Raw genomic sequence first — 27,002 nt, 5'->3', positions numbered from 1 at the left:
ATCCTCATCAAGCCTCTTTTCTCTCCTATCTTCAACTCTCTCCACTTTCCAAGGGATAAAAACTCTCCTTGTTCCCGCCTATATATACCTTGTGGTTTTTTCCCCTCGCAATGAAAGTTGATACCCCCGATTCTGCTTCCACCATCAGCATGACCAACACTATCACCATCACCGTTGAGCAGGACGGTATCTATGAGATCAACGGTGCCCGTCAAGAGCCCGTGGTCAACTTGAACATGGTCACTGGTGCTAGCAAGCTGCGCAAGCAGCTTCGCGAGTCCGATGAGTTGATCGTGTGCCCTGGTGTCTACGACGGTCTGTCCGCCCGCATTGCCATCAACATGGGCTTCAAGGGCATGTACATGGTATGTCCATCCTAACTACTCTCACTCCCTTCTTCCCCACAATCAATCAACACACACTTCTCCGCTTCCGACAAACAAAGATCATACTAACGGAAGGGTTTTTAGACCGGCGCCGGCACTACCGCGTCTAGACTGGGTATGGCCGATCTGGGTCTAGCCCACATCTACGACATGAAGACCAACGCGGAGATGATCGCGAACCTGGACCCCTACGGTCCTCCCCTGATCGCTGACATGGACACTGGCTATGGAGGTGAGCAAGATCCCCATAATCCCCTAAACTTCCACCCTCCGCCAAGACAAAATGATCTACCCGCTCCCAAAAGCAAAACGGCAATATAAGACCCAGTTTCCCCACTAACCACCAAAAACAAAAACAATATAGGCCCCCTAATGGTCGCTCGTTCCGTACAACAATACATTCAAGCCGGCGTTGCGGGATTCCACATTGAAGACCAGATCCAAAACAAGCGATGCGGTCACTTGGCAGGCAAGCGCGTCGTCAGCATGGAAGAATACCTGACTCGTCTCCGCGCCGCCAAGCTCACCAAGGACCGCCTCCGCAGCGACATCGTGCTGATTGCCCGCACTGACGCCCTCCAGCAGCACGGCTACGACGAGTGCATTCGTCGCCTTAAGGCCGCCCGCGATCTTGGCGCCGATGTTGGTCTCCTTGAGGGCTTCACCAGCAAGGAGATGGCGAGGCGGTGTGTGCAGGACCTTGCGCCTTGGCCGCTTCTGCTCAACATGGTGGAGAACGGGGCTGGGCCGGTTATTTCCGTTGATGAGGCTAAGGAAATGGGCTTCCGTATCATGATCTTCTCATTCGCTTGCATTACCCCGGCCTACATGGGCATTACCGCTGCTCTGGAGAGGCTGAAGAAGGATGGTGTCGTTGGGTTGCCGGAGGGCATGGGGCCGAAGAAGTTGTTCGAGGTTTGTGGGTTGATGGATTCGGTGAGGGTTGATACTGAGGCTGGTGGTGATGGGTTTGCTAATGGTGTTTAATTTTTTTTTTCTTTTTCCTATTTCTTTTTGATTGTTCACAAATTCCCTTGTTTTGTTCGTTTACTATATCTGGTTTTGTTCGATTTCCCTTCTGGTATCTAATTTTGTGAGAAAGAGAAAGTGTTGTTGTTGGATTACATTGGATGGGATGGGATGTGATGGAAATTATTTTCGGGATCAAAGTGCAAGGAAAGGAAGAAAGAAAGGGGGCTGTGTTGTTTATTGAATTTTCCAAAGTGGGGAAACCGACATTTATTTCCTACTATACATATCGCAGCTTGCGTGGTACATATACTATTATATACTACATTACCAAGAAGGGAAATGGAAATTGAGTGGTTAGATTTTCACTTACTTGACAGGTAATATGTTCTTGACCGATAGAGTAGCTCGCTACTTTCTTACTGTACTCCATCTGACCTAATCAATCATAATGAAATTAGTTAAGAATATAATGTAATATAATATAATTTGGTTGCCTTATGCTTACTTAGTTACTCCTCACGTCAGATCAGATCTTAAGTAGTATTTAGTACGTGGTGTGTTTCACTCTGCAAACCTTAATGGATTTAACAATTGCATTCTCAGTGAGCAAAGCAGCATAAGAAGGGAAGCATTCTAGACCCTGACAGAACACATGCTGATCGACAGATCCTTACCAAAGATGGTAAGTGGTCTCAGGTTTCTTATTCCAGTAGTATTAGTAGTAATAAGCAAGAATAAGAAAGCAAAAGAATGATTAACCATCTAACTAACTACTAAGTAGCTAACTAGCTGGCTAGCTACTGCATGCATAAAACACGGAGTCGCCGTGCAGTGCAAAAAAATTGGTGCGTGCTCAGCTGCAATCTGCACACTGCCACCCTCGCCCTACAGAAGAAAACATGCTGCTAAGCTCCACTCTTGCTGTTACCGCGATGAAACTAGGGCCAATAATGATGCAGTTACTATTGGTCCCACTGGGGTGGGTTGGGTAGCCTTATGGTTGTCAACTCTGTCGATCTTCTTGTATTTCTTTTCTTCTTTTGGTTCTATTTGCTTTTGTCGAGTTGTCTTATGTTTTGTTGTGGTTGCTTTCTTTGGGTAACGAGGGAATGAAGTACTATCGTATGATAATGGGAACTATGTTATGTTGTGTTATGCTATTGATGAGTGGATGATGATGATCTGCGTGGAAAATAATGTCAGAGTCTTGTCTGATTCAAACTCCGTCGTCCGTCTGATGTCAGCCAGCCATATTTACACATCCACGCAATCACAATCAATACAAAGGGATATTCAACCCCTTAATGGAAACGCAGGGTCCAACGAAAAAAAATCAATAAAATAATGTAACAAGAAAAAGAATATTCATCAGCAGACTGCATCAAAACAAATCATGATTCGTTCATTCCATCCATCCCCTACTGTCACTGCCACTTCTCATATCGCCCCCTGCATCTGGATCCCAATGGATCTCATCTCATCACATTAATGTCTCCTGATGCACCACAATCCGCCACTCTCCATCACTCCCCTGGCTCCATGTCGTCGACCCAGTGCCCCGGTATGTCTCTTCTCCGCGGCGCGCATTGATCTTGTATGTTACTGACCCGGCCATCAGGTCGATGACGATCACGCGCACCTCCTGCAGTTCGTACTCGTCGAAGTGATGGAAGGGTGGCTTCAGCGCCTCGCTGATTGACGGCTTCGAATGCAGGTGCAGAACCTCGCGCTGTGGAAACAGTAGGTTGGCTTCTTCGTTACACATCTTCTTGATTTCGGGCCCCGGGTCAGCAGAGGTGAGCGCCGTCCAGAGACGACGCTCCTTGCCGATAAGGTCTTCGCGGATGCGTTCGTGGATGGAGCCGACCATTTTCGGTGATTCGGAGCTGAGCTGGTGTTGTTTCTTTGGATCTGACTTTGTGGTTCCTGATTAGACTTTCGTGGGTGGCTACTGAGGGATTAGTTGTGGATATCTAGCTGATAGCGGTTGTCATGTAGGCTCACCTGAGTGAGCCGGTCGGGGGTATTTCGTCTAGGGGGTATCCTAACGGGTGGCAGAACAAACCGGCGATGCAGGGTCCAGGATGCGACGCGATGCGATGCAATGCCAGCAGAAGAAAGGGGAAGATAGAAAGATAAAAAGGAAAGAGTATAACAACTAACAAGTTGGAGGGAGACGGGCAGGTGACGTCACGGTCCAACCCCACGTGGATGACGTCGTTTCCCGATGACATCGGCCAGTTGACTCTCTTCTTCCCTTTCCCCCCTCCCCCCAATGCTCTATCCCTACGTCTGGCCTGATTATTCCCTTTAGGAATAAGGTCATGGACACAGCAGATGCGGACTCATTTCCCGCGATCGGCAGGCGCACGGGAGCATCTTGCAGCTGACGATGACGCGGCTTTCTCTGCTGCATCTGACTCCTCCGGTGCAGCTGCTGCCCATCGCTGCATTTCCCATTTAGAGAGGATCCTTTGTCCACTTGCGGAGATGCTGCACTCAGGCCTCGCGTCCAGCGAAATCTTCAGCGGTGGAATGTGATCGCATGGAGCGGCTCTTTCATGCCATCCTCTCACGGACAAGAACAATCGGTGTGACGAAGTCATCAAAGCTGACGTTGACCCGTTACGCGGATTTCCTGTCAACTCACACGGTGACACGCCTCAGCTGGGGTATATAATCCCTTTGTGTCTTAGAGCTGGTCCGGGATGAATGAAATTGTCCGAATAAGAGGACACCTGCGGCTCTGCCTGATGACCATCGCATCTCCTCTCACACCCGGGAGCATCATCGCTCAATAACGTTCCGATCGTTTCTCGGCAGCCCGACAGCATCCCAGCTGCTCCATGGATCAACCCGTGACCTGCCACTCCGCTCCGAGGTCGTACGAGGCCGTTGAGGTCTGCTGCCGCCAAGCATCTGACATTGCTTTGGATCGGCCAAGGCAGCCACGGCAAGGGAGGCCAATGTATTTGTAGCAGCAGTGCAGCATCTCCACCAAGGCCGTTGTTGGTGGAGGATATCGTCGGACATCTGACCGCGCAATGTGAGATCCCCTGCCGTCCACGTCAGCGTGGCTTCGCGTCGGACCTGTATGGAGGAAGGGGATGGAGTCCGGTCAGGAATAACCTCCACTCGACCGCAACTGTCTAAGACAGCACTCATCACACCCTTGCCATGTGGAGCGATCCCGGCGAGTCAGTTTCGAAAACTGAGTTTGGGGCCAGCTCTAACTTCAATAAACTCGCAGCGATCGTTGGGATCCCTAGAAGATCCTCCGTCTTCTAGAATCCGTGAGCTGCCGGTGGAACCACCTCTGTCGGAGTGATGGATCAGACGATTGGACCCCGAGAGTTACCAAAATGGCATCACGGTCACAAGTTGGCAAGGGATGATGCATTCCTGTTCGAGTCCGCGGATGGTCGGCGTGTTTCGATCACGTGATAATATACCAACAATCTGTAGGCTTCGTGACAGACGCCAACTGGCTGACAATTGGATTCCAGAAATGCTCGGCTGGATTGCTTATTTAATTGGGTGGTGATCAGCATATGTTCGGAATATTCACCCGAGTGGCATGATAGGAAAGGAATGGAATGAAAATCGACAAACGAGAAGCCTCGTCTGGGGAAACCACGGGTGTATTGGCGATGATTGGATCAATGAAGCCCAGGAGATTCCTATAGTCGGCGAATCCGATGTGGGGATTGTTCAGTAGGCCCTAGAGACTGACATTCCTCTTGCAATTGAGGTACAATATGGATTGACTGTCATGTCAAGGGATGTGACTGTTCTTATTTTATCAACGAAGATGCTTGCAGTCTCTGCCCCGCGATCCAGCTATATTCAAGTATGGGAGACCTGGCATGAGAGTCCGAGCGGGAATGTCGTAGTAGTCCGGCGGACATGACGTTGCGACCAGGAAGGAGCGAAATGTTCATGGCCGCGGCAACAAGCAATTACCAACGCAAGATGCCATTCTGAACGTAGCTCACTGGCATTTCGTCTCCCACCATAGTAATCTACGATGTCGATATATTGATAGTACAGGTTACAAGTGACATTCATGATGTTTTGTCGGAATGGTGATGCTGGAAGTAGAGTTTCGGATAGAATTGAACAAATGCTTAATTGGATCGATGAAGATGTCATTCAAGACTAGACGACAGTAATAGCTCCTTGGAAGTGTACTAGGCGTACACTAGATTAGGAGCTAAATACGAGTGGTATCTTCTATGTTTACCTGGACTGATGTTGCTAGTACCCTCCCGGAGATCTCCTATCATCTACCTGTACTGTCCAAGATATATATTTCTACGGGATACTCCTGCTAGCACCACTAGCAATGGCGATAGTACTACTGCCAAGGAATAAGATAACGTGCAAATAATGCAGATTAACACCCGGCTATAATATCTTCCTCATGAGTAACTCATCCATCTAATCAGTACGCCCTACGGGATCTGAATGCAACGAGGTGGAGAGTGCCGTGGTGGTGATCGGAAAGTTCTTCAGCTGGGCGCAGCCCCGCACGTGCCCTGCCTCGTGCCCTCATCTTCCTTCCATTGCAGCCCTAACACCTTCACAACTCTCTTCATCGGGATCTGAACCTCAGCTATTTATGTACTATATAAATTCAGCTACGGCTGAGGCCACGCACGATGTCACCATATCTGCATAGGGATTTGGATCAATCGCCTAGGTGCAGCAATGGAAGCATCGGGAAGCACGATGAAGAGGAGAAATCCGGTGGAATCCCTCCACTCCGGCACTAGTGGCGCCGTTGATAGGCCGGTGAGCGATAAGGCAATCTAAGTTAATTAAATTGCGCGATATTGCGATGGTTATCGGCCGGCTCCCCGCTTATCTCTCTGCTATCTTTCCCATGTTTTGCCTTTTGGGTTGTTGTTTTGTTCCTGCGTTAGTTCTTGGCTCCGTCCCGTGGTGCCACAGGGAATATCCTCTCGTGTTGTGGGAACAACTTTCAGGAACAGGAAATGATGGCATCTGTCTGCTGTATGCCATACCTCAGTCTACCGATGATCTCTGTATCCATTGACAGCTAGAAGAAAAATGGAAAACGTCCGCGGCAAACCCAGCTACTCAATCGCGTCCCATTCTTCAGCTGGGTGGAGAACAGCACTAATTAAGTAACCGCAACTAAATGCACCGCAGCAACCGGCTCGGTTCGTACGGAATGGATTGCCGATCATTGGCTTTCTGGCAGGCACCAATGCTACCCTCTCCGCTCTCAATGCAAATCCTTCCTAATCAGCCCGTCTCCCTGGCAGAGTTTTTCAAGAATGTGGGCATTTAGCACGCGACGGTGGGTCGACTAAACCACCCAATGGCCAAATCCCGATAGCTACGCCGTTGATGACCAGAACAGAAAGACCTCAATCGCAAGCTATAAAGCTGGTCTTCCCCAACATCGCTTTCACCATCCAGCCATTGCAGCCAAAAAAGTGCACTCCACCACCATCGCACACACCATGCAGCTCCTTCAATCCGTTTCCACGGGCCTGCTGCTCGCCAGCAGCTGCCTGTCCTCCCTTGCTGCGGCTCGCTCCGTCCCCGCGGCCAAGAACATCGCCGCGCGCCAGTCCACTGACAAGATCGCTCCCAAGGTCTTCATTGTGTCCATGGTAGCCCACCCTCATCTATCACCTTAACCCAACTCCACCATGAATGCTGCCATATACTAACAAACCACCCAGTTCGAACCCGAAGCCGCCATCTGGTGGGGTATCCCCGAGTTCAACGTGCTGGAGCACAACATCACCATCCCGGGAGCCTCTCCCCTCTTCCCGGACGTGCACTGCACGGCCGACCACAACATCTGCCAGCTGGTCACCGGTGAAGCCGAGATCAACGCGGCCGTGACCGTCTCCTCCATCATCTTCAACCCCACCTTCGACCTGACCAACACCTACTTCCTGATCGCCGGTATCGCCGGCGTCAACCCCGAGCAGGCCACCATCTGCGGTGTGACTCTGGCCCGCTACGCCGTCCAAGTCGCTCTGCAGTATGAGATCGACATCCGTGAAATGCCCGCCAACGCCACCACCGGCTACTTCCCCCAGGGCGCCTACTACCCCTGGCAATACCCCGGCAGCATCTACGGCACCGAGGTCTTTGAAGTCAACGACAACCTGCGCCAGATCGCCGCCGCTTTCGCCAGCAAGGCCACCCTCGCTGACTCCGACGCCGCTAAGGCCTACCGCGCTAACTACAACACCTCCGACGGCATCTACGCCGCCGGTGCCTCTGCCCCCTCCGTCGTCCAGTGCGATGTCGCTACCAGCGACGTCTACTACTCCGGTAACATCCTCGGCGATACCTTCGCCAACACTACCAAGGTCCTGACCAACGGTACCGGTACTTACTGCGCCTCCGCCCAGGAGGACAACGCCACCCTCGAGGCCATGGTCCGTGCTGCTAAGGCTAAGCTCGTCGACTTCTCTCGTATCATCGTCATGCGTACCGCCTCGGACTTCGACCGCCCCTACCCTGGCGAGTCGGCCCGCGAGAACCTCCTCTACGCTTCTACTGGTGCCTACGAGCCCTCTGTCCAGAACATCTACAACGCCGGTGTCAAGATCATCGAGGGTATCATTAGCCAGTGGAACGCCACTTTCGCTGCCGGTATCACCCCCAGCAACTACATCGGTGATATCTTCGGTACCCTCGGTGGATCCCCGGACTTTGGTCCCTACGCTGATGCCGCTGAGGCTGGTGTCTCCCTCAAGCGTAGTGTGCCCCGTCGTCGCAGTCTGCGGGGATACTAAACCATCTCTTTTAGGGAGAAGGAAGATCTTGTATGAGTATGATGCAAAATGAGCATGAGTATGTGAACGAACTTAATTTAATATCTAGCTAGCTGGATAGTTAGTAGTAGCTGAATCAGTCAGCCAATTGACATAATAAAATAACTATTCCACCTACCCAGCTTAATCCAATAACTCCACAGGAAAAGCCCTAGCCATCGCCTCATACCCCCTGGGATTCAAATGCAAATGATCCCCACTATCAAATTCCTCCTTCAACAAATCCCTCCCAGCCCCATCATCTCTCCTAACCGCCCGATCAAAATCAACCACCCCATCAAACACCCCCGACTCCCGTATCCACCCATTGACCCTCTGTCTCGTCTTCTCCCGTTCCGGATCCGAGTACGGCTGCACGACGGACGAATTCGCCGGTGTCCCGAACGGCGTGATCGTCGCGCCGATCACCTTTATCCCTGCTGCATGCAGCCTCGTGACGATCTGTTTGTAGGACATGATGATTCTATCGCCTACTATTTGCTGGGTGGTGCGGGAGGTAGATGCTGTGCCGATGTCGTTGACGCCTTCGAAGACGATCGTGTGCGTTATGTGGGAGTGTGCGAGCACGTCGCGGTCGATGCGCGAGAGGGTGTTTGGGCCGAGGGAGTCGTGGAGGATTCGGTTGCCGCCGGCGGCTTGGTTGAGGAGGGAGAGGGTGGTTGTTGGTGAGTTGGGGGTGTGGAGGTATGGGAGGAGGAGGTCGGGCCAGCTGTGCGTAGCATAATCATCTTGTCAGATGTGTTTACATGGTTAAGGGTGCAAAGGGAGGTAGGATTACCGATTATTCTCATTCGTATCGCTCCCTCGTCCGTCTGTTATGCTGTCGCCGAGGATTGCGCACCCGTGGTAGGTATCTGGGAGGAGGGCTTCGATGGTGGAGATGAAGTACCTTTCTCCCTCAATTTTATTAGTATACTTTATCCGACTGAGACGGTGTGACATAGTTGCATGAATGAAGAGAAAGTTGATGAATATACCAATGCTCCACTCCCACCACATCCCCCCCAACTACCTCATTAACACCAACTAAATCCCCAAACCCCATCCACGACGTCGTCCGACTTCCCGGATGCGACGTGATATCTGTCCCGTTCTGCCCGCTCTCCAGGTACAAGTCCACTGTTAGTGTCGTACCCGCTTGTTTCGGGAGGGTGATTGGGTCTGAGACGATGAGACTCCCTACTGGAACGAGGATCGAGGCGTCTCCGTCGAAGGTTAAAGGGGTTGTGGTACCCGGGATGATGGATGCGCTGCCGAGGGTGTTGTTGGCTGGGACGGAGATGGCTACAGAGGTGATGGGGAGGTCGGTACTGCCAAAGGCGTTGGAGAGACGGAGACGGATGGTTTGGGCGGGTTGGGTGAGGCGGAGGGTGTGGCGGAGGGTCGTGTTGGGGAAGATCGAGGGGGTGGAATTCTTTTTTGGTTAAGGAACGGGGTTGGGTTAGTGGTGTATACATGATGAGGTATGGGGGTGGGGGACGCACAAATGGGGCTGGGGGGAGGTTGGCTGGTTCGGTGAGTTGGGGCATTGTGGTCCAAATGTCAACCCAGTGGGATTGGGATTGGGATTCTGACTGGGAGGAGGGAAGGGGGGTGGATAGAATGGGTAGGGCTAGGGAGAGGAGGATCACGAGATAGAGGGGGAAGTTATGATGATTGTGATGGGCCATGATTGTATTGATGGTACTCAATTGAAGTGATATTTTTAATAATCTACCTTTGTTCTAGGATAGTCCGAGCAGCTGAGGAGAAGTAGATATACGCATGGGACCGGCTAAATGGGTAATCTACAATGATCGACCGGCTCCACGAATGCGGGGAAGCATATCAGGCAATTTGCATTTGTTGCTATCATACAGACGATGTACATGAAGTGTGGCTAATTACAGACGGCTATATACAAGTAGATGTTGATGCGCCCTCAGTATGTCTTCAGTGTCTCAAACCAATCCTCAAACAGCTTAACCTTGGCATCTGATGCGGTCGGAATTCCACCCCATCCATCGCCCACATGCTGCACTGTCGCGTTCTCTCCCGTGGCTGGCCACTGGGCCAGGAATCCTCCATTGGGATTGCCTGTCTTGATAAAGTTGGCCCAGTATCCATTCATTTTCCGTGCAATAGAATAGCCTGCAGGCGTCCACGGCTTGTCCGTGCCGTACAGATTGTTTAGAACGTAGTTGATCTCAGATTCGTGGTACGCTCCCTGGTCCTGGCCCGGCGGAGCGTGGTCCCAGAAGTAGGTATATACAGGACTAGTCCTCGCGGTCGCCCAGAGTTGCGCCCACAGCCAAGTGCCCACCTTGGACCGGTCGGTCCACTGAGAGTTGTAGGCTCCCGGGGCTGTTCGCGTTGTGTTTCCGGGGTACTGCTCCAGGAAGCGGGAGAGCCATGGCTCGCTGGACGTCTCATTCATGTCTGCCAGGTACTCAGATACCGTGAGGTTCAGGCCATAGCTAGCCCCGCTTTCATCCTTAGTATTACCTGTAATGATGGGCACATCCTGCGCCAGACCCTTGATAAGTGTGTAGTAGGTGTCCGGCATGGCATAGTAGTCCAAAGTGGCGCCAAAGCTCCATTCGCTGCTGCTGCCAAATGTTCCGCCCGACACGACGAGATCCTCCATCGGCAATTCGCGCATCTCGGCGATGGAGCTGCAGTTCACGCTGGCCATAAAGCGTTCACCCTGGGCCAGCTGATCCTCCAATGTGCTGTAACCTTCTGCCAGACTGGTGCAGAGGGGGTCGTGCGGATCCCGAACTCCGCTTTCAATGATGGCGCCGACAATCATGCCCTTGGTCAATGGGCTGTTGAGGATGTGCTGGGTAGCAGCTGACCCAGCGGACTGGCCCATGACCGTGATATGCTCAGGATCACCGCCAAACGCGGCGATGTTCTCGTGGATCCATTTGAGCGCTGCAAATTGGTCGAGCATGCCCCAGTTGCCGGAGCTGTTGGATCCCGTCACCTTATAGAACTCCTCCGACAGCTCCGGGTGTGCAAGCTAACCGAATGAGCCAGTACGGTAGTTATAATTCACGTAGACAATACCCTGGTCTGCCATGCCACCCCCGTCAAACAGGGCATCAGCAGCCGTCGATAGGGCGGGGTAGCTCCACATCACAACCGGGAGCTTTGCGTCCGTGGAGTTGGCGGGACTCCAGATGTTGAGATTCAAGCAGTCCTCGTCGATGGTATACTCAGAGCTGCCCTCAGTGGCTGACGGGCAAACATTTCCATAAGACTTCGCATCAAGGGTGCCGTTCCATGGGCTTGCCGGCTGGGGTGCCTTCCAACGATTCTGACCCCCGGTGGTGGCGGCAAAGGGGATGTTCTTCCACACGGTGATGTCCTTCCAATGGGTCAGGTTGCCGACGGGCTCGCTGGTGAAGGCCGGGTAGCCTTGAACGCCACCATACTGCGTTTTTACAACGGTGTCATATAGCGCGGCATTAGCCCCGATTAGGAAAGGGATGAGTGTGGCGAGAGCGAGCCTCAAACGACGAGACTGATTCATTGTGTCTTGAATGCTAATAGGGTCAATGAAATGATCTAGGATGATGGTAAAACGATAATTCAGATTGCTTGGGGATAGAGGCAGCGTTTAAGTAAATGCTGCAATGCCTTCGGAGGTCGGCGAGCAGACCTCTTAACGGTGCTCCGACGGGAATCATGCATCTTCACGGATAGTTGCACCGAGGGATACGCGGCCTGATCTCCCATCAGTGTGAGGATCATTACCATACCCGGCTCTTCGGCGATCCCCTCGGACAGGATGACGCGAAATAGATTGATTTGGAACCGTGGTACAACGCCTGCCCTGCGGAAATAAGGTACGGATACTCGATCCGCGGTCCGTTATTGGTCCCGCTTAAGCAATGCTCCGCAGGTCGGGGCTCGGAGGTCGGAGGCAAAGATCGAATGTTATCCGCGATGGGTATGAGTTTGCGTTTCAACTAGGTTACTCCCAGATACCGCACCTGCGATGGCATGTTCTGCGCGTGCTTTTCTTGATATCCGTCGGAGCGACGCGTAATCTAAGGGCTTCATTTGGCCTGGAAACGTTGGCTCCCAATTTATTGAGGGCTTTGGAAGACGGTTGGTTTCAACCAGTCTTGGTGCTCCATAGATTGGTTTCTAGACGAAGTGTCATTATATTGGCATTTGAGATGACACTACAAAATAACCCGCTCCCAAGAATCTAAAAACCACGTTGTGGATTAAAGAGGTAACACTTATAGCTTCCAAGTGCCAAGTCAACCTTCAATTACAGCCCCCGGGGACTCCACCGGCAGCGTGTATTCCAATCCTCCTTTGATAACAGCGAGGTCTGACTTGCGTGTAATCAAGACATCTCGACTAACAACGGTCGATATTATGTGCCTTGATCCCGAAAACCAATCATATGGCACAAAGAAATGGCGAACGTATAGCTCTTTGCTATCCTCCGGTGTGTCCAGATCAGCAGTACAGACCCAGGAGTGGGTATCCAGAAAGACAATCTTGCTGGCCGCGGTAGCACCGATGCAATGTGTGGTATACCGGCTCATGGTGGCTGATCGGTTGATAAGACATTGATTCGATGTCCTGTCGACATGAAATAGCTTGTTCCCCAGTTGCGTATCTTTCTGACCTGCGCATATCGCGCTGGGACTATCTGGCTTATCTCCTTCGTTGTAAACAGTAAATGCCTTCGCATCGAGCAGGTAGAGCCTGCATGTCTTAGCTGGGCCATCTAACTCCGATAACTCGAGAAGTATGCGTTGTTTCCTAGCGGATGTGCAAGGCAAGGCATTTTTGATCTGTAGACCACCTAAATCAATATGGACCTCGACTGTTGCTACTTCCGTCCAGTCACTCCAACTATAGATACGGGCGGTCGCGCCTTCAAAGCATATCACATGTTCTTCCGAATCATGATGTTGCAGCCACTTGCGGATGCCGGGTTTCGACGAATAACTTCGCATGTCTAGTTCGTGACCGCTGATACTCCACAAATGATCTGCTTCTCGAGTGGACAATATGAACTTTCCTGCGACATCACTAGGCAGTGCTTGGGTAATCGCATGTCCGCAGTCGAGGCGTGATTGGAAGAGCATTTCTTCTGGCAGCCAACCTTCTGTCGGTGATTTCTTGAGTCTCCACCCTAATATTCTGTTCGACACGTCGATGCTCAGCAGGAGTTTGGCCTTGGGTAGCCAGCTGAGTGCGTGAACACTGATCTTATGATGATAGAGTGTGCGTATCTCGTTGCCTGATCGTATATTGTAGAGACATACTGATCCATCGCTCTTGCTGCAGAATACGGCATCTTCCTGGACGTCCACAATAAGTGCAGTAATTTTGACTCTTGTCTCTGTGGCCACTGTCTCGAACACAGTATTTGACGTAGCCTGGCTGCTGTCGTCTCCGCCTGAGTCACCAAGAAGAATAGCAGGTTCCCAGATGTTACATTCCCTACCCCTGATGTCGGCCAATCGCAGGCTATCCGGGCTAAATGCCAATTGTTTGATGTAAACTTTCGTGGACTCAACGCGGTAAAGAAGCGTCAATGTCTCGAAGTCATATATTTGGATTATTCCAGATCCGACACCTCCCGCTAGCAGACGCCCATCAGGACTAGCTGCTAGGGTTTGACAATTGGCCCGGAAGCTCACCAGAACCTCATCCTGGAATGGATCGACGAGGGCAAGCTCTCCATTGAGATAGGCTACCACAAGGCGTTCGATCGAAGGGTTGGGATTGAAAACCAATGCAGTGACCATGTATCTACTTGTTTCACCATTGGCGAGTTTCTTCCCGCAGCTCCCATAATAGGCGTCCTCCTGGAGGTCCCAGAGGATGATGGGCCGTCGGCTGTAGGTAACTGCCATCATTTGGTGACCGACTGATATTGATACGGCAGAAGGAACTCGATGTGTCTGAACATTCATATTGTCAGAATCGTTCCATGGCCGATGGGGATATTGAATTCCGCCGCCGTCGAGTCCCCACGAAGCCAAGTAATTTTTGGCCGACGCAACTATAAGTCGATCATCATAAACTATCATCTCTAGTGGCCGGGATGGGGCCGGATAAGTGGAAACCAACCGGCCACTAAGAATCTCCCATGTGTTGATTGTCTTCATTCCGCATGCAGCAATCAGCCCACGTCTGCTAGACAATTGCAAATGCATCACTCTTTCTCCATGCTCCAGTGTTGTAAACTCTTGACACGACGTAGCATCGTACAGCGCGACCTTTCCGGAACTCAAACCAACTGCAAAAATCATCTCGCCGTAGCAGATGGCCGTTGTTTGACTCTGACTGAACTCAATACATGCCAGTCGATCATCCCACTGGTTCTGGGAAAGGCCCATCACGGAAAGCCTTTTCACAGTCTTGCCAGCATTATAAATTATGGATTCCTGAGGGCAGAAAGGTATAATGAGAGAGTAAATGGCCGCGGGCGAAATCAGTAGAGCGTCAGAAAATTTGGCAGCAACGCGTACCAGATCCGTTGTCCAGCCTCTGATAACAGGCATGTCACCACCAACAGGCGGGAGATGTTCCATGCAGGTTTTGAGGTAATTTCTGAGATGTTTGGCGGCGCGGATGATAATATTAAGATCCTTGGTCTGCGCAACCACCTCTATCCATGACAGGACATTCGCCCTTAGAAACTTTACAAGTAGGTGGAAGACATCAGTTGCAAGTGGACTTGACTTTGACAGGTGGAACGAGAACTCTGAACAGGCATAGGCGCAGAAATTCGACCTCTTTCTTGAAGAGAAGGCGGCAGCACCTCGTCTACCCGTCCGAGGGGGCTTCATCTCGTCGCCTGTGAGGTACATAAGGCAAGTTCGAGCAATGCGAGTATGTGCTTCTTCCTTCCTGATAGCATACTCAGACTTGAGGTTGGCGTTGAGAAGAAACTCCCTCGCCGTCTCATGAGCCATCTGAACCTTGCCAAGTTTGTCAATTGTCACAAACTGGCCACAGAGTGATAATACACTTTCCTCTAACTTTGGGAAATGATCGTTGACGTCCAGCCTCAAGGCGACTTCAAGCTCAGTGATTTTGAGTGGCCTCGTTGCGCATGTAGTCCAGATAAGAACAGCCTTGCTTAATGTCTTTCCCTGTGAAGCTTGCGACATTGACTCGAGCGATCTCATATAGAGCTGTGCCATATCCCGAGGCATATCCTGAAGAGCCTGGCTTATCTCCTGCTCACTGTGCGAATTTGTCAGTTCTTTAAGTACCAAGACAGTCCACAGAAATGACCCTTGGGACTTATCCAAAATCTTGGACACTAAGTTATTACGGTCTTCGTCTCCACCTACCGCCAAAGACCCTGTTCCGGCCTCGACGAGCTGCTTTATATCCTGGAGAGTGTCAGAAACGGCGACTTGCTCGGACATAACCCTAGGCGCTTCAAGCGATGAAAAGTATCGGCATATCTCCGGTGTCGCCCTACTAGTCACTAGAATCCGTAGCCGAGTCGATTCGTCGAGATTGGAAAGCATGACGTCGAAAAATAAAGAGAAGGAGGCACATTCATCAAGTCCATCAATCACCCAATAATGACCTTCAGGGACAGCCCGAAGAATGCCGGCTTGAAATAGCCTTCTCCATAGAACCCGCTCGTCCTCACTATCAATTCTGACTCCCTGGCTTTGCATCTCAAGAAGTGTTTTCCTAATCTCGGCATTTGTGCAAGCCATCTGGAGAGCCAAGGAACGCAGACATCCACTAAGTCCACTTTTCGACTTATCACCATATCTAAAGAAATAGAAACTACAACCAGCCCTGGTCTCTTGAAGCTGACTGACAACGTATCCAGCAAGCACCGACTTTCCAGTGGCTGGTTGTCCGTTGACCCAGAAGACGCTTGGACTGCTGTTTTCAAAGCTTTTCCAGGTAAGGAAACTCGACTTGGATCCAAACCACTCACAAGTACCTTTCATACGAGCGTCTTCGAGAAGGATAAGGTCATCCTCAATGTTTGCATGAACGCCTAGATACGTCTCCAGCTGCTGTAACTGGATTCTCACTTGCTGTGTTTTCGACGTGGCCACTTGTCTTGAGTAAGAAACTTGTCCATATCAGTGTCACCTGTGGCGTCGATATGGGGACTTACCCGAATGCGATATTCGGCTCACGGTCAATGCTAAGGCATTCCGAATGGTGACATAGTTAGGATCTGTGACCGCATCGAACTTGCAGATTGAGCGATGATCGGCTCCCAAAGGGATCTGTTGCTCCTCGCGATATCCGAGAGTGGCTGAATCTGGGTCCACGATGAGTATGCTGAACAGTCCAACGGTAAGTTTGTATGTCTCATAGAATGACCATAGTTCCATCTTGCCGGAATAATTCCGGAATTGATCGTTGATAGATTGTATCGTACTGGATCCGCGCTTGAGGTCAGAGACGTATGCACGAGAGGAATACGTTATCTTTAGGATATTCTCAAGTAACTTAGCCGAGTCAGACCCTCTATGGGGCGTGGCAAAGAAATAAATTGCATGAAAGCGCTTCACGAGCTTTTCAAACAAGGTGTCTTGGCTCGCTAGTAGATAAGCCTTTTTGATAACCAGGCCGCCCATACTATGTCCCAAGAGCACTATTGGTGTGTCCGTATGACTCAGATGTGGAGAGGTGCTCAACTCCCCTAATAGGGATTTTGCGAAATGGTGTATGTCTAGACAATTACCCTTGCCCTTCAAGTAGTCTGAATTGTACCCGAAACTGTGTACTCTCACATTGCTGAATGCGGGATCCTTGGGAAGCCACTCCTGTGGCCAGTAGTGGTAGCTGGCGGTTGATTTGCTCCATGTTTTCCGAGAACCACCACCAAGGCCGTGTACGAAGACAAACTCAACGTAAGGCTCCAATGGCGAATGGAGAAGATTTAGGCCTAGAGGGCCTTTTGGATCGTCCATGCTGACTATACTCTGATGAGGTCAAAAGCACGCTCCTTTTGGAACGACAACACGTTCACGTACTACGAATGTCTGTTTAGCCGTTTCCGCAAGTCAAAACACCGTGACAGAGAGAACATACAGTTACTATATAAAATAGCCCAACAGCACGGTAGTAGCCCACCGGGCCTGCTTTGGGGCGAATAGAACAGGACCACAGTGAGACAACGGAAGGGCAAAGAAGCGAAACTGCACCCACCTTTACCGTTGTGACCTTCTATGAGCGGGATTATCTGGTTATTATAGGAAGGTAGAGCCCTCAACAGCTCTGAGATTTCTGTCAACCTACCATACTGCCCGGAGGGAAAGAACGGCCTGGGCGCTAACGTTAACACCCCAGCGATTATGCCATTCCCAAATAAGCAGTTGGCGCTTCGAAGGCCTCTGGTGCCAAAGTACGTGGCTGGGTAACAATTTCCCACTACACCTACATACAGTGGGGCGTGTTAGGGACTTTGAGTGGTTAATTTAGCGCCCCTAAGCACCCTAGTAACTTGTCAAAGGGGGATGATGGCGGTCCGCATTAGCCATTCCCCCTCATCCCAGGGGCCATTGGAAGAAACGATCGATCCATGCGGTCTTTCTCGTACTGCATTCTTTCCTTCCCTTCGTGGCACATACACCACCCAATATCACTTTGACTCGATCGAGGTGCAGCACATTTGTTAGACTCCTGCTTGCCATTCAAATCCTCGACTGGTGCTTTCGTACAATGGCCGCCAAGGGAAGCCACCCCAGTATTCCAGCTGGCGACCACAAAGCCTACATGGAATATGCTCTCGATCAAGCTCGTCTCTCACCTCCAGCCCCGACGAAGTTTTGTGTCGGAGCAGTTCTGGTCGATTCCGACAAAAACGAGATCCTCTCAACCGGATATTCTATGGAATTGTCAGGAGACCGTCCGGGAGATCCAGGCAACACCCACGCGGAACACTGCTGTTTCATCAAAGTGGCCGAACAGCGTAATATCCCCGAGGATCAGATTGGGAAGGTGTTGCCCCAGAACACTGTCCTGTACACGACCATGGAGCCCTGCAACCGAAGGCTGAGCGGCAATCGAACCTGCGTGGAGCGGATACTCAAATTGGGCGATGCAATTAAGGTCGTTTACGTTGGAATCAAGGAGCCGGAGAAATTTATTGGGGAGAACGCGGGAAGGAAGCGACTGGAGGAGGCGGGCATCGTGGTCGAGCTGGTGGAGGGCATGGAAGATCGTATTACCGAGGTCGCGACAGCCGGGCACTAATACCTTCAGGGTATGAAAGTTACACTACTCATACTCGGAATTTATAGGTTTCCAGAAACCTCTCATCTTAATGTGAAAAGATTTCGTGCTTTATATCTAGTATACTGATACTAGCGGGAGATAGAAGTAGATAACGGCCAGACACTAAGCACATTCAAAAAAGTAAGTTGCCAGAAAATATTACACTTCAATACATTTGAAGACCTGGTCAAGTCCATGAACAATAAGTAATTTACTCATGTTGTAACCAAGTAAGCCACAGATTAATATTTAAACCTGGGATCTATTTACTCACCCAGAGATCTGCCCAAGCTAGAGTAGGCGAAATTAAATATGTGATGTATAAGTAGTAATGAAAACTAGTAGTTTCCCAATAATAAAAAGCAGTCCTGACCCGCGACCGGAGGCGGAGGGCGGAGGGTTCCATGCTTCAACACAAGTACTGCCAGTCTAAAAACCTCGTTGTTTAAGCCCACCAATCTACGATCAAGTCCCAACAATCATGCTTGGCCAATTTGGAGTGTTCGACCCCCTTCTAGTCAATACTCCACCCGTAGTTCTGGATTAGGTCTTCAAGCGTTCAACTTTCCGATGAATCATTCTTTTCCTCTTCGTCTTGATTCTTGGTCCGCTTCCGTCTCCGCTGATCTTTGAGTAGAAAAATAAGGGCAAGGACCGTGCCGAATGCCGTCAGACCGACCGAGAACCAGAGAGTACCCCGATAACCATGCAGCAACTCTGCCTTCGTGTGTCCACCATTGTTGATCTGAAGTTCAATAGTACCAGCGAAACCCAGACCGAGCGAGATACTATAGACAACGATCGTCATGATCACACTAGATCCCATCCCCTGGTACTGTCTCGGCACTGCATTCGAGAAGATGATAGTGGCAGCAGGCAATGATGAATCCATGGCGAAGGTGGCAATGATGGTGGCGAAGAAGAAGTAGGTCCAGTACGTCGAATGTACAGGTCGCAGGGCCATGAGAAGGGAGGTCAGGAAGTAACACAGCATTGCAAACAACATGATGAATGGGGCGGGAACCTTGGTGATTATTTTGCCTACTGTCAATGCTGTTGATATGCCGGTGACGAGGATGGGAGAGAGCCATGCAGCTAGTTGGATGGGCGTTTGACCGCCGATGTTAAGGCATATCCGGATGACATAGAAGAGCTAGACACATCGTTAGTTTGACAGAATCTTGGGCCAAAGAGGTGTACTTACCCAGATGCCAAATGTGGACCAGCCGGCTGCTGTACAACCGAAGACGAAGGCGATGTCGGAGGTCAGGACGGCGACAGGTAGAATTGGATAGCGAGCTAGGCGGATTTCGATGTAAAGGAACGCCGCCAGGAAAAGGAAGCTGAGGATGAGACACACGTACACATAGGGTTCATCCCACGTAGTAACCAGGCTCTGATTCCAGGCGAAGTTGAACAGAACAAGGGCTGTCACCCCGGTGGCACCTCCAAGGAGATCGAGGCGGTCCAATGTTTCGCGTATAGTTCGTCGCTGGTTTTGCTCATTCTCAACAGGCATGTTTGGAATTGCAAATATGGCGAGCACGAAGAGAAAGGCAACCCCCAAAGCCTGACTCCAGTATATCCATGGCCACCACGCCATGGCGAAGAGGGCCCCAAAGAGGAGACCGGCCATCGCACCGACTGGAGCTGATGCAGCAAACCATGCGAACCCCATGTTACGAGGGCCCTGCGAGAAGCATTTGCCGAAGATAGCGAGTGCATTAGGCACAGTTAAGGCGGGACCGAGGCCCTGCAGGACACGAGCAAGGACGAAGACGGGCCAGCTGGAATAGACAGAGGCTCCTGCCATCATGCTGGTCAAGGCAAGCCAGCCCATGCCGATGATGAAAATTGCCTTGTTGCCAAACTCGTCGCCCAAACGTCCCCCGATCAACACGAATGTGCCTAGAGTCAAGCCATAGCCAGATACTGTCCACGAGAGTTGACCAGGTGCAGTGACACCAAAGGAATCGCCGATTATTTCGAGAGTCGTGAGGCTGTTGCATAGGCCCAATTGATTGGTAAACATGGATGAACACACCGTCATGATGAAGATGATCCGCCGAAGCAAGTTGTATCTATCTGCAATGTAGACGTATTCATCTTGCGCAGTCTGTTCAGAAACTACACGTGAATCATTATGAGTTAGTCAATGGACTGATAAGGCCCCCAGCTATTGTGAGACATCTTCAAGAGCTATTTACCATCATCATGTCTCGATGACACTTCGATATCATGCGATGCAATTTCCTGCGCTCCTGGAGATGAGGTAGTCATCGCGACTCGATTTGAGTGTTATTCGACGGTAGCGATGGAAGAAGAGGTTGAGGAGATACGAAGGAGTACATTTTGGCAATGCGAAGAGAGTGACCTAAAAGAGGACGCTGCTAAGCTGATCTATCTCAACACACGATGCAGTCTCCTTTGATGCTGTCCAAAGGTCGATTTGTCAGTCCCAATCCGGAGTCATAACACGGTCTATAGTACCAGGGCAAAAGTCTCCGGGTAAGTCTCCGTTGCTCCGTTCCCCGACTGTCTTACATAAACCACCACAAAAATGTCGCCTCTGGTATATTCCAAGTCACTGCAATGGTTCGAGGCCCCTTATCAGCCCAAGCAATAACAGGATAGCTTTTCGATAATAGCGTCAATAATGTAACTACCTCGCAACTTGGATCTGGGTAATCGAAACGCCACTTTAGGGTCACTATGTCTGATGATGATGGCCAGCAAGAACAGTGTTGGCCGTGCGCCTTGTCAAAATTAATGCGTAACTAAGCGCTAGCCATTGTCTGTCATTGTTGTCCGATGATCCGTGACCTTGTGTAAAATACTTACTACAAGACCTGCAGAAATAATAATCAGCACAAGCGCTCATCCCGTCACATATATTGTCCAAATCGCTGATATTGAGAGAAAGCGACTGGTGATTGCTTGTGGCAAAGGAGGCTTTGTGCTTCTCAATTGGTTCTAGGAAGACATCCTTGCTAGGTGTCGAGCGCTTTGCGCCTCGCGTCTAGTCCAAACAGGGGTTTCCTTGCCGCGGCATCGGATTGAGAGACATTCGACGTGTATGAATTCGAGACCATCGAGTCATGTACCAGGTCATGTCAACTAAGACGTGAATTCAACCAGGATGGCCTAAAGTTGGTGGATATCCGATGTCCAGAGTGTGATGCTTAGGAATTTGCTGCTCTGCTCCCGCATTCGATAGGCGGTACCTACAATGCGGAGTTACGACGGTCGGTCGCTTGATCTACAACAGAGCTCAAGGGTAAGAAACCCGCAATGGCCGTGTCTGCATCTACCACAGGAGGAATGTTGACAGCCTGGCAAACATTCATGACTTCAAGCCAGTCATCCGGCTGCGGACACTGTGCCGCCACGAATGTTCGGTTCGCTTCTTTGTTGTGTGATCGCATGACAAGGCGTCATAAGTACGAATGTCGATCTGGTACAGACGTGGACGCTGGAAAAGTGTCCAAGCAAGACGACTAGAAGGCAAGCGACATATTATTTGAGTCATGTCTTGACTGCCGAGTAGCTATCACAGAGATTGAAAGTAGCGCTACAGCTAACATGATGAGTCATTGATATCAGAACTTGACCCATAGAGCCCAAACGGTCCAAACGAAAAGATATATGCAGAATCCAGCAAGCATGGGATGCGCAAACGGGTGCAACGCCCACGATCGCAAGACTGGGTGGGTGGTATATGCCAATGACAGATCAGTTTGTGTATTCACTTTGGATGACTGGTCGGAGATAGCTGCATTTATCTCGATCTCATTATTGACGATGTGCAGATGAAGGACGCACTTTTCTGCACTTCACCAAAATAGGAGCGTCTGCTCCTGGAAATGTCAGAGCTAGCAAGGCTGCCACGCATCGCCAGTTTCTGCCCCCTTGCTTGGTCGCGACTGGAGATGGAAGCGACCAAAGAAGAAATTTCTGATGATGATCACGATTCAAGCAAGCCTCTGAACAAGGACTGGTGTCAAGATTTGTTCAAAACGCCTAGCGAGAGGTGGGCTTCCTTGATCTGCCATGTTGGCCGTATTATCTGGTGCCTTGACCACAGTATGACTGCCTTCCAGATACCAGTTCATGAAGAAGGGATGTTGATCTTGATATACCGGAGGACAGCACACCGAGCATACGGCCTTTCTTCGTGCCATCTGAATGGCTTTCTGCGACCAAATGTGGTCATCGCAATGCACCAAGGGACATCCCCACGATGGCTACCTCTGACGTTGCAATTGTCCGGGAAGAACTAGCTTATGAGAAAGTAGTACAGAGTAGAATGTGGATGATGATTAATGGTCGGGCGTCAACAGACAACGTAAAATTGTTCCGTGTTGTTGACTTTAGTGCACCGTAGCAGGCCAGCGCACTGACAGCATGAAGAGTCACCGTGCGTCACGGGAAGTCTGCACCTCGGCAAATGTTGAAGGGCTGCATCTCGTATCCAGGGGACGATAGAGTCGCTCCGCGTCATGGCAAAGCTTGAATGCGGGGAAGTTCACATGAGGGTCAATGTAACCCCCAGTGAAGGCGTAAACTCAATTTGTCTCTCATCCTCAACCACCTTCGTGACCCTGCAAGTTGATGGTTTAAACCATTAATCAGACTGCTTACATAGGTGTGTGTCTTGCAGGGAGAGCGGTGACACGCAGCCAAGACCCTTAATCTGAGTTATCTCAAGAACTGACAGGGGTGCTGATAACTAACATCGCAGCCGATATCGCCCAACGCTATCTCTCCGGCTGATAAGGGCCACCGCGATGCAACCTTGCCGCATCCGTCGTTGTCGCATCGCCAGATCTGCGGAGAAGCCGTGGGGGGTTCCAGTTATCCTCCTCACGGCCGGCTGATAAGCCTGTTCCTGTCCGTTCTTGTTTATGCATAAAGCAGACCGTCTTTTTCCCTTCCCTCCTTGCATCGTCACCTCTTGAAAACAACCCTTCCTCCAACCTCCCCTTCCCTATCCTCTCAGCTCTGACATACTTCCGCCGTTGGGAGGAACCATGATCGCCCAAGCCTCGGATCCGCCGCCGAAAGTCCAAAAGTCGGTTACACGCGACTCCCTCACCGACGATGCTTCACACATCGACCGCTACGGCTCTGTCCCGGGGGTCGTCGAAGATGTCGTCCAGGTCATCGACCACAAGGCCGAACGGGCTCTCTGTCGCCGCTTCGATTTCCGTATACTTCCCGTGCTCGCATTGATGTGTACGTATATCCATCTAGATATTATTTTCTAACCTGCTCATAATTTTTAGACCTCTTCAATGCCCTGGATAAAGGCAACCTCAGTAACGCCGAAACCGCCGGCATGAGCGATGGTAAACCAGCCCTTGCTCCCTCTTTATCTACCGTCGCTAACATTACCAGATCTTAACTTCAAACCCGGCCAATATAACCTTCTCCTATCCATCTTCTACGTCCCATATGTTGTATTCGCGCCCCCATTTGCCATGCTCGGCAAGCGCTGGAGTCCAGCACGCGTATTGCCTGTGCTCATGTTCTCTTTTGGCTCATTCACACTGCTCTCGTCTGCGACCAAGAACTTCGGTGGCATGTTCGCTCTACGCTGGTTCCTCGGCATGTCTGAAGCGGCCTTCTTCCCGCTAGTCATTTACTACCTGACGACCTTCTACCGACGTGGCGAGCTTGCCCGTCGCCTCGCCATTTTCTACGCAGCCAGCAACATCGCCAACGCCTTCTCCGGCCTACTCGCCTTCGGCGTCTTCCAAATCAAACACTCCTCGCTCCCAGACTGGCGTTACCTCTTCATTCTCGAAGGGGGTGTCACCGTTCTCTTCTCCTGCTTCGCCTTCTGGTACCTTCCTCGCTCCGCCTCCACAGCCTCCTTCCTCAGCGAAGACGAGAGGCTTCTCGCCCATCACCGCATTCAAGTGGACAGTTCCGCCATCGTCGACGAACCCTTCCATCTCCGCTCCGCTCTCGGCATTTTCAATCACCCCTCCACATACGCCTTCCTCGCCATCGAAATCTGTCTCGGTGTGCCCTTGCAGGGCGTCTCCCTTTTCATGCCCCAGATCATTCAACGCCTGGGCTTTTCCACCGTCAAAACAAACCTCTACACCGTGGCCCCTAATGTCACCGGAGCCGCCATGCTCATCGTCCTAGCCTTTGCATCAGACGCCGTTCGCCTGCGGGCCCCATTTATCGTCCTAGGCTTCCTCCTCACTTTCACGGGCTTCATGATCTACGCTGCTATCGACGATGTCGATCGTCAGATCCACCTAGCATATTTTGCCACCTTCATGATGACTTGGGGTACCTCTGCGCCGTCGGTGCTGCTCTCCACATGGTATAACAACAACATTGCAGATGAGAACAAGCGTGTGCTGTTGACGAGTATTGGTGTGCCGTTGGCGAACCTGATGGGTTTGGTGTCAAGTAATGTCTTCCGGGAGAAAGATAAGCCCAAGTATCTGCCTGCCCTCGTCACAGTGGGTGCATTCGGTGGAACTGGTGCTATTCTGGCAGCGCTGTTGGGAGTATATATGCTCGTGGATAATCACCGGCGGGATCGTAAGGAGGGTGTCAGGATGCGGGCGCAGGATGTCCCGACTGAACGGTTGCGCGATGGACCGGGCGCTGTCGGGTTCCGATGGTTCTTATGATATATTTCCATGATGTTTACGAGGAATGAAACAATAAATGGTTACTTCTATTAGGGTTGAGAAGGAGTCTTGTAGGCTAGTAGTAGAGCACGTGCTCGCTCAATCATGTGAACCAGATGCGACCATCTCCCAGAAGATGGCCTAGGGGTGCCGTGCGAGGTGCATTTCTCATGCCCGGGGACAATATGTACTTTCTGGGGATGAGTGCTAACCTTTCATTATTGTCAATGGCATATCGAGGATAGACTTGCAGGTTAGTCCTCTCAACCAAGCTAGCGAAGTACCTACCAAATCGGCGGAATCTATAATGGCTAATGGGCCCATGGCTAACAGAGTCGCTAGTATACAATTTCCATGATTTCTCTCAGGACAGAAACTCCTCGACTGTATAGCATTAAGGTACCTTGATGAAAGATTCTGGAGGCAGGTATAACCTCGTAATGGATAACATATGAGGTGTACATGTATACTCAGTTACTACTGAGAGTAGAAGGGATTCAAGCTTTCCCATGGGTCGAGCGGGCGCGTATTTGGATACACGCACAACCTTGTTATCGTAGATCCAGCGTGCCAGACTGAATCTTAAAGAATCAGCTACTGCACTTAAAGTCGACAACGCCTGTCCTGGAGTTCATCAATAGAGCGACAATCAAGCCGTACAATCCTATGATACCATCCCGCTGCATCAGTCATCCCATCGTCAGAGAAACATAGGTCAGAGGTACATACCCAAGACCTCAGCAAAGATTAAAATAAGAATCATGCCCACATAAAGCCTCGACTGCTGCGCGGTCCCTCTCACCCCCGCATCGCCGACAGTCCCAATCGCAAACCTGCAATCAATCAGCCAAAAAATCATTATCTGATATCAACAGACACACAAATGAGAATTACGTACCCAGCGGCCATTCCACAAAGCCCAACCGCCAGGCCGGCGCCCAACTGAAGCAGACTAGTGTACAGAGTCATCTCCTGCGCGAGGTTGTTGGCTATCAGTACTGAAACAACGAGGCCGTAGATGCCTAGGATACCGGCCATAACGATGGGCACGATGTCTGTCACAGATCAGCTCATAGAATGCTACTCGCAGGGTAGTATAGGTGGAATAATACTTTTGACGATCAAGTCCGGCCGTAGGACGCCCGATGAACAAACGCCCACCCCGGCCTTTGCGGTTCCGTAGGCTGCCCCGATGCTCGTGAATACAATGGCGCTTGTACAGCCGAGAACTCCGAAGAGAGGCTTTGGAGGTTAGAAGATGTCTTTGTTCGCTTTGACTATAGTTCTGCAAGCACTCACCCCATAGCTGGGACTAGATATTGATGCCGTTAGCTACCCCGTTGCGTACATGACAAGACTACTTTGGGATCCTGACCAGAACTCCGATAGCATCGTTTCTTCACTTCTCTCGTTCTGGGCGCTAGACTGGTGTAGATCGAGGTTTTGGCTGATGCCACAAAACAAAACAGTCGGTGGAGACTAGGTAGGCAGCTTTATACCTTTCACCAAGTCCAAGCCAAGCTAAACATATGTTAGAAGACCCTTTGCCCGGACCTATTGGGCCTACACCGTTGACATTTAAAGGCCATGCTTTTGGCCAATCGAGCTGGTTCTCTACTGCTAATAGGCGGCATTTGTCGGGGGCCTATGGCTCCGAAAGGTCAGTAAACTACCTACATAAATACCTCTGATAGGTATGGAGATCGCTTTTCATGGTATGAGGGCGCAGGCAACCATAATCCTGACCGAGCGGATGTTCCCGATCGAGGTGGGGGGTGTCTCACCTAGGTTGACCAGTGAGCATTAGAACCCAGCTACTTTCGTACTTTTAGTCTACTAAGTCGTTGACACAGTTGTCTTCCGGGTTGGATCCATTTAGCTGGGAGGTCATGGCTCTGCACTAGGGCAGCCTTATGGCTGAGATGGTTTGT

General features: G+C 50.8%; 11 protein-coding genes across 11 annotated transcripts; 5 read left to right on the top strand and 6 right to left on the bottom strand.

Annotated features, from left to right (window-relative positions):
• Positions 1-110: 110 nt before the first annotated feature.
• BO87DRAFT_359823 (isocitrate lyase/PEP mutase family protein) lies at positions 111-1,373 on the top strand (the record flags this gene model as incomplete). The annotated part of the gene is made up of 3 exons (XM_025621532.1): positions 111-365; positions 471-618; positions 751-1,373. 3 exons carry the CDS (start codon positions 111-113, stop codon positions 1,371-1,373), a joined length of 1,026 nt encoding a protein of 341 aa, XP_025479187.1.
• Positions 1,374-1,967: 594 nt separating this feature from the next.
• BO87DRAFT_65012 (uncharacterized protein) lies at positions 1,968-2,658 on the top strand. The gene is made up of 2 exons (XM_025629452.1): positions 1,968-2,040; positions 2,140-2,658. Exons 1-2 carry the CDS (start codon positions 2,011-2,013, stop codon positions 2,458-2,460), a joined length of 351 nt encoding a protein of 116 aa, XP_025479186.1. The 5' UTR covers positions 1,968-2,010; the 3' UTR covers positions 2,461-2,658.
• Positions 2,659-2,838: 180 nt separating this feature from the next.
• BO87DRAFT_397367 (nuclear transport factor 2 family protein) lies at positions 2,839-3,774 on the bottom strand (the record flags this gene model as incomplete). Its single annotated transcript, XM_025625295.1, has 3 exons — positions 2,839-3,261; positions 3,363-3,402; positions 3,566-3,774. 3 exons carry the CDS (start codon positions 3,772-3,774, stop codon positions 2,839-2,841), a joined length of 672 nt encoding a protein of 223 aa, XP_025479185.1.
• A 2,867-nt stretch (positions 3,775-6,641) lies between these two features.
• Positions 6,642-8,278, top strand: BO87DRAFT_376987 (purine-nucleoside phosphorylase). Its single transcript, XM_025623438.1, has 2 exons — positions 6,642-7,003; positions 7,076-8,278. The coding sequence occupies exons 1-2, from the start codon at positions 6,851-6,853 to the stop codon at positions 8,144-8,146; spliced, it is 1,224 nt and encodes a 407-aa protein (XP_025479184.1). The 5' UTR covers positions 6,642-6,850; the 3' UTR covers positions 8,147-8,278.
• A 30-nt stretch (positions 8,279-8,308) lies between these two features.
• BO87DRAFT_436966 (SGNH/GDSL hydrolase family protein) lies at positions 8,309-9,714 on the bottom strand (the record flags this gene model as incomplete). The annotated part of the gene is made up of 3 exons (XM_025627842.1): positions 8,309-8,894; positions 9,226-9,599; positions 9,670-9,714. The coding sequence occupies 3 exons, from the start codon at positions 9,712-9,714 to the stop codon at positions 8,309-8,311; spliced, it is 1,005 nt and encodes a 334-aa protein (XP_025479183.1).
• A 392-nt stretch (positions 9,715-10,106) lies between these two features.
• Positions 10,107-11,702, bottom strand: BO87DRAFT_426448 (carboxylesterase/lipase family protein; the record flags this gene model as incomplete). Its single annotated transcript, XM_025627363.1, has 2 exons — positions 10,107-11,189; positions 11,226-11,702. 2 exons carry the CDS (start codon positions 11,700-11,702, stop codon positions 10,107-10,109), a joined length of 1,560 nt encoding a protein of 519 aa, XP_025479182.1.
• A 673-nt stretch (positions 11,703-12,375) lies between these two features.
• BO87DRAFT_359815 (NACHT and WD domain protein) lies at positions 12,376-17,115 on the bottom strand. The gene is made up of 2 exons (XM_025621531.1): positions 16,305-17,115; positions 12,376-16,241 (listed from the first exon to the last, which is right to left on the bottom strand). The coding sequence occupies exons 1-2, from the start codon at positions 17,107-17,109 to the stop codon at positions 12,442-12,444; spliced, it is 4,605 nt and encodes a 1,534-aa protein (XP_025479181.1). The 5' UTR covers positions 17,110-17,115; the 3' UTR covers positions 12,376-12,441.
• A 588-nt stretch (positions 17,116-17,703) lies between these two features.
• Positions 17,704-18,526, top strand: BO87DRAFT_376985 (putative DRAP deaminase). Its single transcript, XM_025623437.1, has one exon. The coding sequence runs from the start codon at positions 17,861-17,863 to the stop codon at positions 18,392-18,394; it is 534 nt and encodes a 177-aa protein (XP_025479180.1). The 5' UTR covers positions 17,704-17,860; the 3' UTR covers positions 18,395-18,526.
• Positions 18,527-18,868: 342 nt separating this feature from the next.
• On the bottom strand, positions 18,869-20,778 carry BO87DRAFT_436948 (MFS transporter). The gene is made up of 3 exons (XM_025627841.1): positions 20,623-20,778; positions 19,620-20,542; positions 18,869-19,568 (listed from the first exon to the last, which is right to left on the bottom strand). The coding sequence occupies exons 1-3, from the start codon at positions 20,693-20,695 to the stop codon at positions 18,975-18,977; spliced, it is 1,590 nt and encodes a 529-aa protein (XP_025479179.1). The 5' UTR covers positions 20,696-20,778; the 3' UTR covers positions 18,869-18,974.
• A 2,543-nt stretch (positions 20,779-23,321) lies between these two features.
• BO87DRAFT_359809 (putative MFS transporter) lies at positions 23,322-25,071 on the top strand (the record flags this gene model as incomplete). The annotated part of the gene is made up of 3 exons (XM_025621530.1): positions 23,322-23,650; positions 23,701-23,763; positions 23,813-25,071. The coding sequence occupies exons 1-3, from the start codon at positions 23,446-23,448 to the stop codon at positions 25,069-25,071; spliced, it is 1,527 nt and encodes a 508-aa protein (XP_025479178.1). The 5' UTR covers positions 23,322-23,445.
• Positions 25,072-25,175: 104 nt separating this feature from the next.
• Positions 25,176-26,711, bottom strand: BO87DRAFT_359806 (V-type proton ATPase proteolipid subunit). The gene is made up of 6 exons (XM_025621529.1): positions 26,447-26,711; positions 26,371-26,383; positions 26,184-26,313; positions 25,970-26,126; positions 25,801-25,904; positions 25,176-25,735 (listed from the first exon to the last, which is right to left on the bottom strand). The coding sequence occupies exons 1-6, from the start codon at positions 26,461-26,463 to the stop codon at positions 25,662-25,664; spliced, it is 495 nt and encodes a 164-aa protein (XP_025479177.1). The 5' UTR covers positions 26,464-26,711; the 3' UTR covers positions 25,176-25,661.
• Between the last annotated feature and the right edge of the window lie 291 nt (positions 26,712-27,002).

The sequence above is a fragment of the Aspergillus neoniger genome (assembly GCF_003184625.1).
Source record: "Aspergillus neoniger CBS 115656 unplaced genomic scaffold BO87scaffold_18, whole genome shotgun sequence".
NCBI classification, from domain to species: domain Eukaryota; kingdom Fungi; phylum Ascomycota; class Eurotiomycetes; order Eurotiales; family Aspergillaceae; genus Aspergillus; species Aspergillus neoniger.
Note: the sequence above shows the minus strand (reverse complement) of the source record. Positions and strands in the feature narration are given on the sequence as shown.

Coding starts and splice junctions, on each gene's coding strand:
- BO87DRAFT_65012 (XM_025629452.1), top strand. CDS start 2,011: ATGCTGATCGACAGATCCTTACCAAAGATG. Junction 2,041..2,139: donor ACAGATCCTTACCAAAGATG/GTAAGTGGTCTC, acceptor ACTACTAAGTAG/CTAACTAGCTGGCTAGCTAC.
- BO87DRAFT_376987 (XM_025623438.1), top strand. CDS start 6,851: ATGCAGCTCCTTCAATCCGTTTCCACGGGCCTGCTGCTCGCCAGCAGC. Junction 7,004..7,075: donor AGGTCTTCATTGTGTCCATG/GTAGCCCACCCT, acceptor CAAACCACCCAG/TTCGAACCCGAAGCCGCCAT.
- BO87DRAFT_359815 (XM_025621531.1), bottom strand. CDS start 17,109: ATGGACGATCCAAAAGGCCCTCTAGGCCTAAATCTTCTCCATTCGCCA. Junction 16,242..16,304: donor GAGCCGAATATCGCATTCGG/GTAAGTCCCCAT, acceptor ACTCAAGACAAG/TGGCCACGTCGAAAACACAG.
- BO87DRAFT_376985 (XM_025623437.1), top strand. CDS start 17,861: ATGGCCGCCAAGGGAAGCCACCCCAGTATTCCAGCTGGCGACCACAAA.
- BO87DRAFT_436948 (XM_025627841.1), bottom strand. CDS start 20,695: ATGACTACCTCATCTCCAGGAGCGCAGGAAATTGCATCGCATGATATC. Junction 20,543..20,622: donor GTCATCGAGACATGATGATG/GTAAATAGCTCT, acceptor ATTCACGTGTAG/TTTCTGAACAGACTGCGCAA. Junction 19,569..19,619: donor GGTCCACATTTGGCATCTGG/GTAAGTACACCT, acceptor CGATGTGTCTAG/CTCTTCTATGTCATCCGGAT.
- BO87DRAFT_359806 (XM_025621529.1), bottom strand. Junction 25,905..25,969: donor CTTTGTGGAATGGCCGCTGG/GTACGTAATTCT, acceptor GATTGATTGCAG/GTTTGCGATTGGGACTGTCG. Junction 25,736..25,800: donor AATCTTTGCTGAGGTCTTGG/GTATGTACCTCT, acceptor ATGGTATCATAG/GATTGTACGGCTTGATTGTC.